Below are 14058 nucleotides of genomic sequence, written 5' to 3' on the forward strand. Positions count from 1 at the left end.
TCGAAAATACCTAAAACAAAAAGGGCTGGTGGAGTGGCTCAAGGTGTAGGCCCTGAATTCAAGCCGTGGTACTGCAAAAAAAAAAAAAAAAAAAAAAAAAATGAAATACAAAGGAAAGGAGGCCATATAAACATGTTATTTAGAATTAAGAAAGTAAATCCAGCTGAAATAATTAAAATTTTATCTCTGCAAAACAGAAAAGGGGGATGAAAAGTAGGGTGGGTTTTAAAAATACAAATCAAATACTACTTAATTTTTGAAGTTATATACATGTGCTACATTATTTTAATATTCTATCAAAAGTCTATGTACCAGGGCCATCAGTATAAAAATTAAAGCCTCTCTTAAAGTCCATAATCCTAGATATCTCTAATTAGAAAATGCTCTACTCAAGAGATTATTTTCCTTTTGTATTAAGTTTTCCATGATAAAATTAACTTTCTAAAGAAGAAATTAGGAATATAAATAACAAAGCAGTCTTCAAGGGGAAAAAGTAAAATATTTTATTCCTCAATTAGCTGGCACTTCCTTCTGCCCAGTACATCAGCATTCATTCAGAATCAGCCTCAAAGAAAGCACATGACGAAGTCTAGTACCCAGTGACATTAAATGAGAATTTACCACATGAATTAAAGAAAAAAATTTAATATTTAAATAATAATTTTTCTAAAGAAAAATAGTTTACAAAGCTCAACAATAATGTTAACACTGTAACTGTAACAGAACAGTTAAACAAAGTGATAATAAGGACAGCTGATGCCTAATTTTGTGATATATGTTTCCTGTGTGTTTACCTCTGGGGAAAAATATACTTACCCCAAAGAAACTCTTTCATTCTAATAACTGAAAGCCATGTGCTATTAGGAAGGTCGATTTATAACCAATAGATCTTAACATTGCTTCAATTTTAATTATACCAAATTTTACCCTTTCAACTAAGCCAATTTAAAAACATGCCTGAGAGCTAGGTGTGGAAGTACACACCTATAATCTAAGCACTCAACAGGCTGAGGCAGAAGGATTGAGTTCAAGGCCATTTTGGGCTCTGTAATGAGACCGTGTCTGAAAAATCCAACAAACAAAAGTTCTTAAATAAGTAAATAAAAACTTACTTGAACTCTAAATCTCCAAGTCGATCCAACAGGAATACCAGGAATAGGTCCATAATGGTTAGAAGGAACAATAGTACATTCTTTCGTTCGACCAACACAAGCCATTCCCTGTAAATCATAAAATAAGGTGTTTGAGAAATCATTTATGTTAAATCTTAGTGAAAAACTTTAATTCCTATAAGATGTAAATGAAGTAGAAACCTAGCTAATGATATAATTTAAGCATCACTGTTATTAACAAACATCGTTTAATCTTTTACACCATTACTACAGTATGGAAATATTCTATACTATAAATTCTACTAAGGAAAAAAACAGAAGCTGCTTCTTTACCCTGCCCCAGTCTCTTCGGCTTTCAGTACTAGATGATGGCATCTTTGCTTTCTTTTTGCTCATCTTGAGTTTTTCACCAGCCTTTACAACCTCACTGGAATCAGTTTTACAGCAAGGACAATACCTTTAAAAGCAAATTTGACAATACATTAAAGCCTGTAACAGTAATAGAATAATGGCCTCTCTAGATTAGGTTATTTTTGACACTGAAGTATTAAAGTTTTCAAAACATTTGCATGATTAGGCCAGCTGTAAAAAAAATTGTCATTCCTTTAGAGAATTTAAAGATTTTAGTATAAATCCTCATGTTCAGTTCAAAAGCCAGACAAAACTATGAGATTCAAATGGAACCACAAACTCTTATCAATAACCCTGAGAATAGAAATTATTCACTTGAAATTCTTATCATTAAAACTAAAGCAGAAAGAATTGATGCTTCCAGATCAAATATTTAACTGTACAATAGATACATCTTCACATCTGATGTTGGTTTTTAGAATTCTCAAGAAATACACGTCACAATGAAACTGTGTATAGACATCTTAAACAAACAAAATTGTCTTTTTTTCCCCCCAAAAAACAGAACAGGAAGGCAAAACAGGTCCTGTGGTGGGGGAATACAAGTGGGAGGGAGGAGATTATAAGGAAAGAGTGTAGAAGAGTGGATATGGTAAAAATATTATGTACTCATGTATGAAAATGGAAAAATAAGACCTATTAAAACTATTCCAGGAATGAGGGGAGGGGAGATAAAAGAGAGTGATGGAGGGGATGAATTTAACTATGATGTAAGAAATTCTATAAATGTCACAGTGTACCCCCAGTACAGTAATAATTAATAATAAACAAACAAAAATAAAGACTATTATAACAAGTATATAGAATACCAAGGATGTTTGTTTATATGAACCTTACCTGTAGCTCATTTCCTGTACTTGTCTGTTCTTTCTCGTAAGTTGCCTTAATTTTTTCTAGGGGGTGAGGGTGCACTACTGGATTTTGAGCTCAGAATTTCAGGCTTGCTAGGCTGGTGCTCTGCCACTTGAGCCATAAACCCAGCTCTTTTATGCTTTATTTTTCAGATAGGCCTCATGGAGTTTTTTTGCCTGGTATGGGTCATCCTCCTACCTACAGCCTCCTACATAGTTTGGATCACAAGAGTGCATCACCACATCCAGCTTATTTGTTGAGATGTGGTGTGGCTAACTTTGTGCCCAAGCTGGCCTCAAACAGCTATTCTCCTGGACTCTGCCTCCTGAACAGCTGGAATTACAGGCACAAACCACTCTGACTAGTTCCTTAAATCTTTTCCAGAAACCAAGGTGTATGTCTATAGAATGAGATGCGGCTACCTGTGTCACGGAGAACTGGGAACTTAAGAGAGTATATTCTAACAAAGCTCTAAAGGCTACTGCTCAATTAGTCTTATGTTTGTCTATATTTTCCATTTCATAATTATTTATTCCAGATGGGCTTTAGAGCAAAGAAGGCATGTATCTGTCAGTCAATCTTGACTAATTATGAGATATCTTATTTGACAGTATAGAAGAGAAAACACACACATAAATCACTTCATGAAGTTGAGAAAATTATGTTTGAGAAGGCACTAAATACAATAAATTAAAATCCCTTCCATTAAGTGGCCAACATTGCCTTTTAGAGAAACAGGAATATAACCTCCCCTAAAACAAGCAAGAAGAAAAATATGAGACTTCAGAGGAAAGGTAGTTACCCAGTGGTGGTAAAATTCATGCAAATTAGTGGTAGGAAGTGACAGGAAGAAACTATATCCCTTCCTCCTACCTCTTCTATCTTTGTAAGACAGAGGTGTTTCACATTGGTACCAGCTACCCATTTGTGACATCAGTATTTTTGACTATCATACCTTGTAATTAAAAACCTTTAATGGTAGTATAATATGGCCCATAGTTTTAAAAAATCCTTAATATGGTATTAAAAGTTCATTATAACTTTGGGCACATTTTTCCCAGTTTCTTTTGTAACCACTTTTTTTTTTGTGCTTTATAGCAATCACTACATGTGGAAGTTTAGATCTTGGTAAGTACACTTGACCTTGGAGCCTTGTTCTACTTATCAACTTCATAGAACTAGATACAATATTCCATATAAAGCATTTTGTCAGAGTCTAGTATATACTAAATACTTAGTAATTATTAAGCACTATTATAGAACATAATAGGAGCATCTAACACATGGTTGGGAGAGGAGGGCCATCATAAAGGCTTATTGGAAGAAATGATATTTAAGTGAAAAGCTGAAGGGTGAATGTCATTTTCAACTTATGTATAAGAGGAAAATGCTTCTAAAAAGAAAATGAGTCAGGTGTGAAAATCCAGAAAAGAAACAGAGTATGAGTTTTATTTAAGGCAAAAAGTCAGGAATACTGCCATCTCAACCAACAAGCTGAGCACGTGGTACGTGTCTGTGATCCCAGCTCCCCCAGCTCCGTGAGATGTATAAATAGGAGGATGGCGGTCCAGGCTGACCCTGGACAAAAAGCATGAGACCCTATTCAAAAAAGCAAAACGGGCTGGAGGTGTGGTTCAAGTGGTAGAGTACCTGACTGGCAAGTGAGGCCATGAGTTCAAATCCCAGTACCATTCCCCATCACCACCAAAAAAAGAGAGCAATAGCTAGAGAAGCAATTAAATAGTATTATGCAGGGCTCTTTAAGGCAACATAAAGCCTATGAAGCAAAGGAGTAACATTCAGATTTGTACTTTTGAAAGAATTCAGGCTCTGTATTGGAGAAGGGACTATAGGGCTTACAAGATGAAGCTAGAATCCAGAAGTTGCTAAGAATTTTTTATGTAATTGAATAAAGATATTAATGCCAAGAAACCACTGGCTATAACATTTAAGCATGCAAACATACACTATGTATCTTTAGAAATCTACTTTTGGTAGTTCAAATATATATGTCACATTTGATTCTTTATAAAATAACAACAACTACAACAAAATTTGGGTGACCCTACCAGTATTCTTCTTCTGGAACTTTATCCAAAGGTGGATTCAGGCAGTAAATATGATAAGCCATATTACACTCATCACACAAAAGCTGCATGTTGGGTTCCTGTTTCTCACCACATTTATGACAAGAGCATGTATGGCATTTCTTATCTGGATCTCCACCACACAGGTCACATTCAGGGTCATTTTTTCCTATTAAGAACAAAATTACAGCAAGTCTTATGTTAAAATAAATCTTACATCTTAAATCTTTTCTTACAAAAAAAAAAAAACTTTGGAAACACCATATAGCTTTTTTTTTTTTTAAACAACAACAACAAAAAGGAACTAAAAGGAATAATTAAGTATGAGACTTAAAGAATAATTGCTGAGTCCCACCCTAGACTTACTAAATCAGAGTTTTAGGAATAGGGCCAAGGCATAAGCCAGTGAAAAATGGAATAACCAGCAAATGTTTTTTAAAAGTTTTATATATATATATATATATATATATATAGACTCACATAATTTCCCAAATGTTGCATACTCAAGGGCAGCGTAGAGAACTCACTGGAGCAACATAGAATACCTTAGAATTTCAAGGGAAATATAATTTCTTGAACAGTTAATAAGTGGGATAGTTCAGTATTTCTTGTAGCTTATATGTGCCTTTGAAAAAAATTACTGAGGTATCAATGGCTTAATGAACCATAAAAAGTATGAGAAACTCAGAACAAGACCTTAGATAGATCCTTAATTCTATCTAAAGAGATTCAAGCTAATACTTTGGGCATTAATTCTTAGATTAGATATAAATAGATATATGTTCAGTATTGATAAAGATATAGAGAAACTAGCCATTGTTGGTGAAGATGTCAATTAATAAACATTTGAAAGGCCACTTGACAATACTCAGAAAAACCTATTAGAAGGTATTCCCTCTTCCTACTCTGGTACCTTTAAAACAAATTTGTATGGTGTACAATTTTATACTCCTCCCAAGTTATTCAGTGATCAGTAAAAACAATTTCCCTCACATACAACACATGCAGTCTATGCTCAAAAGAAAAATCCATACTTAAAAACTTTCCATCTGCAAATGAAATAGGATGGGCTCCAGGCTTCTCGATCTTGAAGATTTCATCTACAAATATTACCCTGCAGTCATTTAATGTTCCTTCAGAACCCCTGTTTAAAATAGGAAGAAAGGTTAACTTCTACCAAGAAAATCTAAACCTTGTGCAAAAAATAATGATTAGAAGTCAGTTTGGAAACTCATTGTATTTTGCCCATTTACAAATTGAGATTATAGTGATGCAAATTATTCTGAACTATTGTTTCTAATAGTAGGAAAAGTACAATTATGATTAGTTAGCACTAAAGTTAGGTATAACTTTAGGGTAGTATCAAGGAAAAAGAAATTCAGGACTTAAATCATTACTTAGAGAATCTGGAAAGCAGCTGTCTTGTAAATTTAAAAACTATGCTATCCTGTCAATTAAAACGAAAGACTTATTTATAATAAACACAGTGAATTTCTGGGCAAAAAGATGGCCTCTTTTTTAAAAAAGTCTTCCAAGCAGGAAGCCGTATTTGTCAGGATTTTAATTTATGCTTATTTGCATGTTTCTTTAAAGTTAAGTTTCCTATTATGATGGTGGGTTTGTACATTTTTCTTTTTAATTTGCTAGCTTTTGCTTTGTATTTCTGAAGATATCTTATTAGGTATATACAAATTTCAGAATCCTCAATCATTTTATGAAATACTGCTTTTTATCTTAATAATGCATTCTACATCAAGGCTACTTCTTTTTGGTTAGCATTCTTTGCTTGGAAGACATTTTCTACTCTTTACCCTTTCTTTTAAAGTTTTTAATGTCAAATGTAACAAATGTAGAATGGACATTTGTACATGGACAAATGTATAGCTTAACCAATTTGAAGGTATATATCTCTCTGTAAATCACTAGCCATGACAGAAGATAGAACTGTCAATTACCTAGAAGTCCTTGATCATGCGCCCTTCCCAACTGACAACTTCTTTATAACCTCTCAAGAGTTATTAGTTATCTTAATTTTCTTGAGCCTCATCACCTGTCTACCTCCCTAAACATATGGTATAATTATGTCTGTATTTTTAAAAGCCTACAATCTATAAATTCTCACACCATCTTTACTTCCTTGCAATTTCTTAAAGTGCCGTAACCATTTGTCCAATAGATTTTCTCACAGTCTGGATTTTGCTACTTGCATTCCCAAAGTATAATTTAAACTGTTTTTGTCCTTCCTATAAATTGACAATTGGAGCTGAAGTAAAAGCAAAGAAATCTTGGTTCACTGCCTGTTTTTGTAAATAAACTTTTACTGGAATCTAGCTGTGGGCAACTTGATTATATATTATCTGTGGCTGGTTTAATGCTATGATGGCCCCCAAAAGCCAAACTATTTACTCCCTGGCTCTTCACAGGGAAGGCGAGAGGACTGTAACCCTTGCATTGAAGGCACTTAATTACATTTAGGTTCATTTTCTACCAAGACTATTTCATAGGTCTATTTCCATCAGAGAGCATCTATTTAATTATTTCTTTTCCTGTCATGACAGTAGCCACTAATGCTCAATGCTTGGATTTATTAATGCACTGGATCCCAGAAAATGCTGGTAATTCTAGTTCTAGCATTTGCTAGGGGGAAAAACTATGAGATGCTTTAAAGTAAAACATCTTTCGATTACTTGGTGACCCAGTGGTATAACTTTTATCACAGGTAGGTAAAATGCTTCTTTGGCTTTTTTTAAAAAGAATAGTTTTCCAACATCTTCTATAAGTGACTAGTACATTTTTGTATTGCTATGGACTTGTAGATTTAAATAACTTCTTTTGTTTCAATCTACTATAGCTATTTTCCTTCTCAATATTCAAACTGTCTCATTTGTGGCTAATGGGAGGTTCTAGTTTACTCCTAAATCCTTCTGAAAAAATTTAGCAGTATTTGCAGATTTCCTTGTTATTTATATGACAAGATGTCTCAGGTTCATCTTGTAAATTTTCTGTTCCTGATCTGGAGTACCTAACCCTATTTCTTCTTCTTTTTTTTTTTCTTGTGAAGAATTCAAAACTCTGGCTTATAAGAGATAGAAAGTAGGGTCAGTGGAGCCAATGAGGATTGTGGTAATGACTATAATGGAGCCCATGGGAACTTTGGGATGATGAAAATGTTCTTGAACACAATGGTGGCACTGATACATATATTTCTTCATGTTCACAGAAATATACACTTAAAATAAATATAGTCATAGTTTAGTATCTGCATGGGATTGGTCCTAGGATATCCCCTCTAATAGCAAAATCCACAGATGCGCAGATAGCCTATATAAAATAAAAAACTTTGAAGTTTTTATTTGCATACAACCTATGAAACATTCTCCTATATATCTTCTTTAGATGACTTATAATGTTTAATATCATTTACATGTTAAGTGAATAGTTGTTATACTGCACTGATTAGGGAACAATGACAAGAAAAACGGTATACTTATCAGTACAGATGAACTATTTTTTAATGTTTTTGATCAGAGGTTGACTAAATCTGTGGGTGTGGTAATCCCTGCACACAAAGGGTGGAGTATGTTACTGTATGCAAACTATACCTCAAAAGTGATTTTTAAGCTGGGCATGGCAGTACATGCCTGAAATCCCAGCACTCTCGAGATTGAGGCAGAAGGATCATGAGTTCCAGGATGGACTGGGATACAAAGTAAGACCCTGTCTCTAAAACAAAAACAAATAAAAGTGATTAAAACAAAAAGAAGCTATGGAAATTTATTTTCTGAAGTCTACTCTCTTACGCTGCTGTAAGTGAACCGTGTTTTCCTTTGTCTCTATTTTCTTTGTCCTACTCAATTTGGATTCTACTTATTAGTTTCTTCTCAATTTTTAACTCCATGGCAGATGGTAATAAATAATCTAAAGCGAAAGAGGCTGGGGGCGTGGATGGAGTGGCAGAGTGCTTGCCTACCAAGTACAAGGCCCCAAGTTCAAACCCCAGTATTACCATCCCGCTCAAAAAGAAAAAAGAATTAGAAACAAGCATGAAGAAATTTCAAGTTCCCTTATTAACTCTCCAGGACAGATTAAATCTCATGTCCTCTATTTGTTTCTTCCTCTGCACCTTCAATACAGGAAAAGATTAAATTTAGCTGAAGATTAATTCTTTCCAAAAGTCTAACAAAACTAATAACCTCTGGTGAGACTGACCAAAAAGTCACAAACTAAATTCAGAAAGAAAAAGAAATAGCACAACAGACATTGTATGCATTAAAAAAGATGTGGCTAACAAATACCTTAAAATATAGATATAGCAGACAAATTACCAGAAAATTTAACTCTAGGTCAAGAAATGGGGGAAAAAAATGAAGTCATATGATCATTATAGAAACTGAATCAATCATCACAAAACCATCCCATAAAGAAAACAGCCCTATAGGACTTTACCAAGGAGTTTACCAAACATAAAACACTACCATAAAATAGGAAAAGAATATGTCATTCAGGACAAGTAGATAGGAAAAGTTACACTCAAGTTTTACTAACACGATGCTACAGAAAATACTGACAAACTAAATCTAGGAAAGCAAATATACAAAACGTCTGTATCAAACACTGCAGTTACTAATGAAATTTTGAAAATTCTCTTACAGCAGGAAAAGAAAAAAGATATCTATCACTACCTCTTTTCAACAATGCACTAAAGAACTCAGCTGGTAAATAAGGAGAAGAGGAAGAAATCAAAACAGACAAAACAAAATTAATTGGAGGATGATATAATAGTACACATTTCAAAACAATCTACATGTAAATTAAAATTAACCTTCTAAAGCTACCCCATCTAAGATTAAAGATTACTTATATTCCTATATGTCAGTACACACAAGACACTAAGAACATTTAAGACCTACCTACAGAATAAAATAGAATGGCCTAGATAGGAAGAGTATGTTTATGATCTCTGGAAGTTTCTTAAGCAAGACAGAGAAAGTACACATGAAAGGACAAAAAGTTGCTTCAACTTTCCGAACCGTTATCTACATTAATATAAAGAAAACTACTATTCAAACATCCTAAAGAGAAAAGATAGGCCAGAGATAGAAAAGATACTTTTGCCACAGATGACTGAAATGCTAGTCTCCATAATTAGAATTCCTAAAAACCAAGATAGACTACCCAAATAACAACAAAAAATAACAGCAACAAAAAGGCACCGAAGTTTGGAACTTGGTTCTCACAAAAGATACCCAACTTGTCAATTAAACACAAAAACTTTCTCAACTCCTCTAGTTAGGGAAATGCAAATCAAGGACAAAAACAGATACGATTTTATTACAGACTCACTTGATTAGCAGAAACCCACATCTGACAAATTAAGTGTGAATGTGAGTGCAGCACAATGGGAACTCTTGCACTGTTGCAGAAGTTTAACCTGTTACAATCACTTAAATGTTTGGTCCTATTGACTAAAGCTAGAGATGCACAGGTTCTGTAACTAGAAATTTCACTCTAGACATGATGAATCCTGGAATAACTAACGCACAAATGGGACAGGGCACAGCTACAAGAATGTCATGGCAGCACTGTAAATAACAACCCTAAACTACCAACAACAGAGTGCGCTTACACCTTAGCCCTAATTATATATCCGTTCTTTATTGTGAAAGGACTTTTTTTTTTAAAATTTTAACTTTAGCCATTGAAAAGGGATTATTTTTAAACACTTTTATTTAGCATGTATTAGTTGTACAAGGGGTTTCATTGTGACATTTTCATATACGCTTACATTGTACGTAGGTTAGGTTCAACCCCACCATTATTCTCCCTCACCCCACTCCACCCTACTTAAAATGTTTCAACAGGTTTCAATGTTCGCTCTTCATAAAAGTGTATAAAATATATCGACTATATTCACCTTCCTTTATCCTTTCCATTTCCCACTACCACCATTACCTACCCCCTAACAGGACCTGTTTTTACATTCCTGTCCTTCATTATTTAGGTGTATATTCATTGTTCAAAGGATGAGTTTCACTATGGTATTTCACCAGTGAATATATTGTAATTTAATCAGTCTAACCCCTCTCTTACTCTTCCTTACCCTTACTCCTCCTACTCCTTATTATTCTACAGCTTTCAGTGCTTTTGTTTTAGGGAAAAGTTTTTAATCATGAAAAAAATTTCCACCCTCAAGCCTCACTAGCTTCTTTTTTGGCTCTTGTGTTCCTAATACTTCTAGTAAAAACTCAAATGCTGGGGAACACAATAATTTGCAGGATAGTGTTTTACTATTAGGATAGCTACCACATAATGAACCAGTATTTGCCTATCCATTATTTCCACCCAATCTTAGTTCTAATCTCCCAAGTCACAGTACTCCACTCTACCTCATGATCACTTGGGAAAACTTTCTAGCCAAACAGTGAGTATTGTTAGGTCCTATTGCATGCATGTGCTGTTTTATGTTTCCTGCACTCAAGGACATTACAAGGCTCTCTACAGTCAATTTATTTAGTTGCTTTCTCTTTTACTTCATGGTTTGTATCCATATCAGAGTTTTAAGTTGTTTGAAGTCTGTAATTGAGCTACATCTTTAGTTCAGCAATATAATCACACATTTCTGTACAAAGTTCTGAAATCTGTTTTCTAATATATAAATTTCAATCCCAGCACCGTAAAAATAAATAAATAAAATACAAGCTTTACTCAACACCTCTTTTTCCTTATCTCAGGAGTCAGCACACTTCTTACATGAAGGGCCAGACAGTAAGTAATTTAAGCTTCGCAAGGTCTTGGTTACAACTATTCTACAGTGCTATTTAGCCTAACACCAGCCACAGATAATACATTTATCAATGGGCTTTGCTATGTTCCAATAAAACTTTATGTACAAAAAAGGGTGGCTAATGGGCTGGAGTTTACCTACCCTTGCTTTACATTTTAATCATAAGCAAATGCTTCTCCTAGATTTGTTATCACCTTGTAATACTAATCCCATTAACTAGAATTTGGCAAGAATATAAATTTGGCTGCTTCATTTATGTAAGAGAAATGTTAGTATCATGCCAAAATAGTCAATGCTCAATACAACAAATTACTAAAACTCATTATAAAGAAATGCATAAAATACATACAGAAGATCATTTAAACATTATTTATAATAAAGAGAAATAACTTAATAGAGAAATAGTTTAAGAGATTATCTTTTAAAAATTGTAAATTAGTAATTATTCAGCCAATAAACTATTCAGAAGAAGCAGACAGGTGGCAATAATTTGCCAGGTATAAGAGCTAACTGTGAAACAATGTCTAGTACTTTTATCACCTAAGAGAATTTCTTAAAGAACTAGCAAGATAAACATGTGAGTGATTTGGTATTTCAGATGACTTTTTGCATTTTGAATTCTCTTCATTAAGTTACAGATAGCTATTGCTACTGCTCTTATATCAACATAGCTACTAAAATGATTTTCTGTGTGTATATATATGTTATCATATATACTATATGCAATATATACCATTATTTATATTATTATTTATTCATATTAGTGAAAATGCTAGTGAAGTTTATTAGGAAAGGAACATACTTTCAAAAGAGTGAGAGCAGATCATCTCTAGAGTGAGAAGGAGAATGAAGATTTGTGTATTACTTTGTTTCATCTTTAACATTCCTGTGATAAATGTAAGTATTTCTCTAAGATACTCAGACATTTCCAAGATTCTCCCAAACATTTCTAACCCTACAGAAAACAAAGATTTAAGCCATTCTTAATAAAAATTATTTGTAAAAATATTCTTCCAGAATATGAAACTTTCCTTCTTTCATAAACTCCATCTTTTTAAATCAGAAACATGTGTTTTATACCTAAAAATTTTATTCCTGAATTCAATAACTAAAGTCAGTGAAGAGAATCCTACCCCAGGAAAATTTTCACACGAAGTTCTTTTTTGGTCCTTGAGATTGTCTTCAATGTGGTAATTTCTGCATCATACCAAAATCCTCTTTTTCCTGGATTTTCTACATTGTAATTAACCATTACTGTATCTCCGACATTTAGTTCATTCCATTTCAAAATAGTTCTAGCTCGTGGTCGAAGATCCTTCACATTCATTTCTAGTGTACCACTTTCTGGGTATCTGAGGAAAGAGAAAGGATGACACAACACAGTTTATAATAAGTGGCAAAAATGACTAAAATTATATGCAACATATAGAAAAACCTAATTTTCAGAGCTGGTAATTTGGGAGAAAAAGTAAAAGAGATTTCAAGGTCCTTAAATAGAGATGTGGATCATGTTGGATTCTTACCCCTACCATGATAGTAACGGGTTGGTTACTCTAAGTGTGAACATGAACCCTCTCCCCACCCCCACTAGACCTTGGAGATGTGGCTCTCTTTGTGGTTTACAGAATGGCAGGAAAAGTGTACATTCTGTGTTCAAAGACCAACCACCGGCTGGCTGGCTATGAAGACACATGCCTGTAATCCTAGCTACTCAGGAGGTGGAGACAGGAGGAGGACTGTGAGTTTGAAGCCAGGGCACATACCAGCACCATCTGGAGATGTACTAGAAATGTACATTTGAAGGCTCCACTTTGGGCCTGAGTCAGAAACTCTAGAAATGAAGTCCAGTAATCTACTTTTACAAATGCTGTCAGTGATTCAAATGCATGTTCAAGTTTGAAAACCTACTGTTCAACAGGAACATGAGAATAGTTAAATATTATACCCTAGTATGATAGCATTTAACAAGACAAGAACCAAGGGGAGAAAACTCTGAATCAACTAGAGTGGACTGCTCAAAATGAAAATGGGCCTGAAGCTGGAAAGCTGCACCAGTAGCTAGTTTTGGTTCTTCCAAATCAAATAAGGACTATGCAACCCTAGAACTCTCACAATACACTTAACTCATTTAGAATAAATAGATATGAATCCTGTATGGGATTTTAAATTACCCAATTTAATCAAGTAGCTACGTTTTTGTTAATTTGGGAAGGGGGAAATTTCAAGACAGGCAGAGGGCCTCAGAGACTATTTGATCCACTTAACCCATCAGTCTCTTAATTTCCTTTAATGAAGCTTCCAAACAATCAGCCTCTGCTCAAACAGTAAGCATTGGGAACATTTTTAACCTTAAGGAAAGCCATTCTGTCTTCATACAGTTCTGATATAGGGAAGAGAAGATACCCGATAGTGGATCAAAGATAAACTTTAAGAATTTATTGAGTTCCATCCATGAAGATATCTATATATGTGCTCTAAGACAGACCTAATATTTGGCAATCTAAATGTCCCTGACACCTTCAAACATCTTCTCTAATCAAAACATTGTTTTTAGTGAAGTTCCTTCATCTCACACGACCAGATTTTGAACCTCTTTATTATCCTTGTGTCTTCACACAAAATACATCCTATTTTCAGCCTGCCTAGGTTTAGATTCCTGATTTACTGTGTATCCTTGGAAAAGCTATTAAACCTCTGTGACTATTTCTCATCTGTAATTCTTACCTAATGTAACTAGCCCTCATATAGTGGCTTTAAGAGCTAAAACTGGAAGAGCTTTGAAGTGCTTAAAACAGTACCGGGTAAAGTAAGT

The 14058-nt window shown here is 34.2% G+C and overlaps 1 protein-coding gene across 3 annotated transcripts in view; it reads right to left on the reverse strand.

Moving 5' to 3' along the window:
• Uhrf2 (ubiquitin like with PHD and ring finger domains 2) overlaps positions 1 to 14058 on the reverse strand; it is a 72697-nt gene that overhangs the window by 23278 nt on the left and 35361 nt on the right. For all 3 annotated transcript variants that reach the window (XM_074051908.1, XM_074051909.1, XM_074051910.1), the window contains 5 exons: positions 12380 to 12598; positions 5497 to 5606; positions 4445 to 4631; positions 1446 to 1569; positions 1113 to 1220 (listed from right to left, as the gene is read on the reverse strand). In XM_074051908.1, coding sequence (XP_073908009.1) covers positions 1113 to 1220; positions 1446 to 1569; positions 4445 to 4631; positions 5497 to 5606; positions 12380 to 12598 — 748 coding nt within the window. The remainder of the gene's footprint in view (positions 1 to 1112; positions 1221 to 1445; positions 1570 to 4444; positions 4632 to 5496; positions 5607 to 12379; positions 12599 to 14058) is intronic.

The sequence above is a fragment of the Castor canadensis genome, chromosome 13 (assembly GCF_047511655.1).
Source record: "Castor canadensis chromosome 13, mCasCan1.hap1v2, whole genome shotgun sequence".
Lineage (NCBI taxonomy): Eukaryota > Metazoa > Chordata > Mammalia > Rodentia > Castoridae > Castor > Castor canadensis.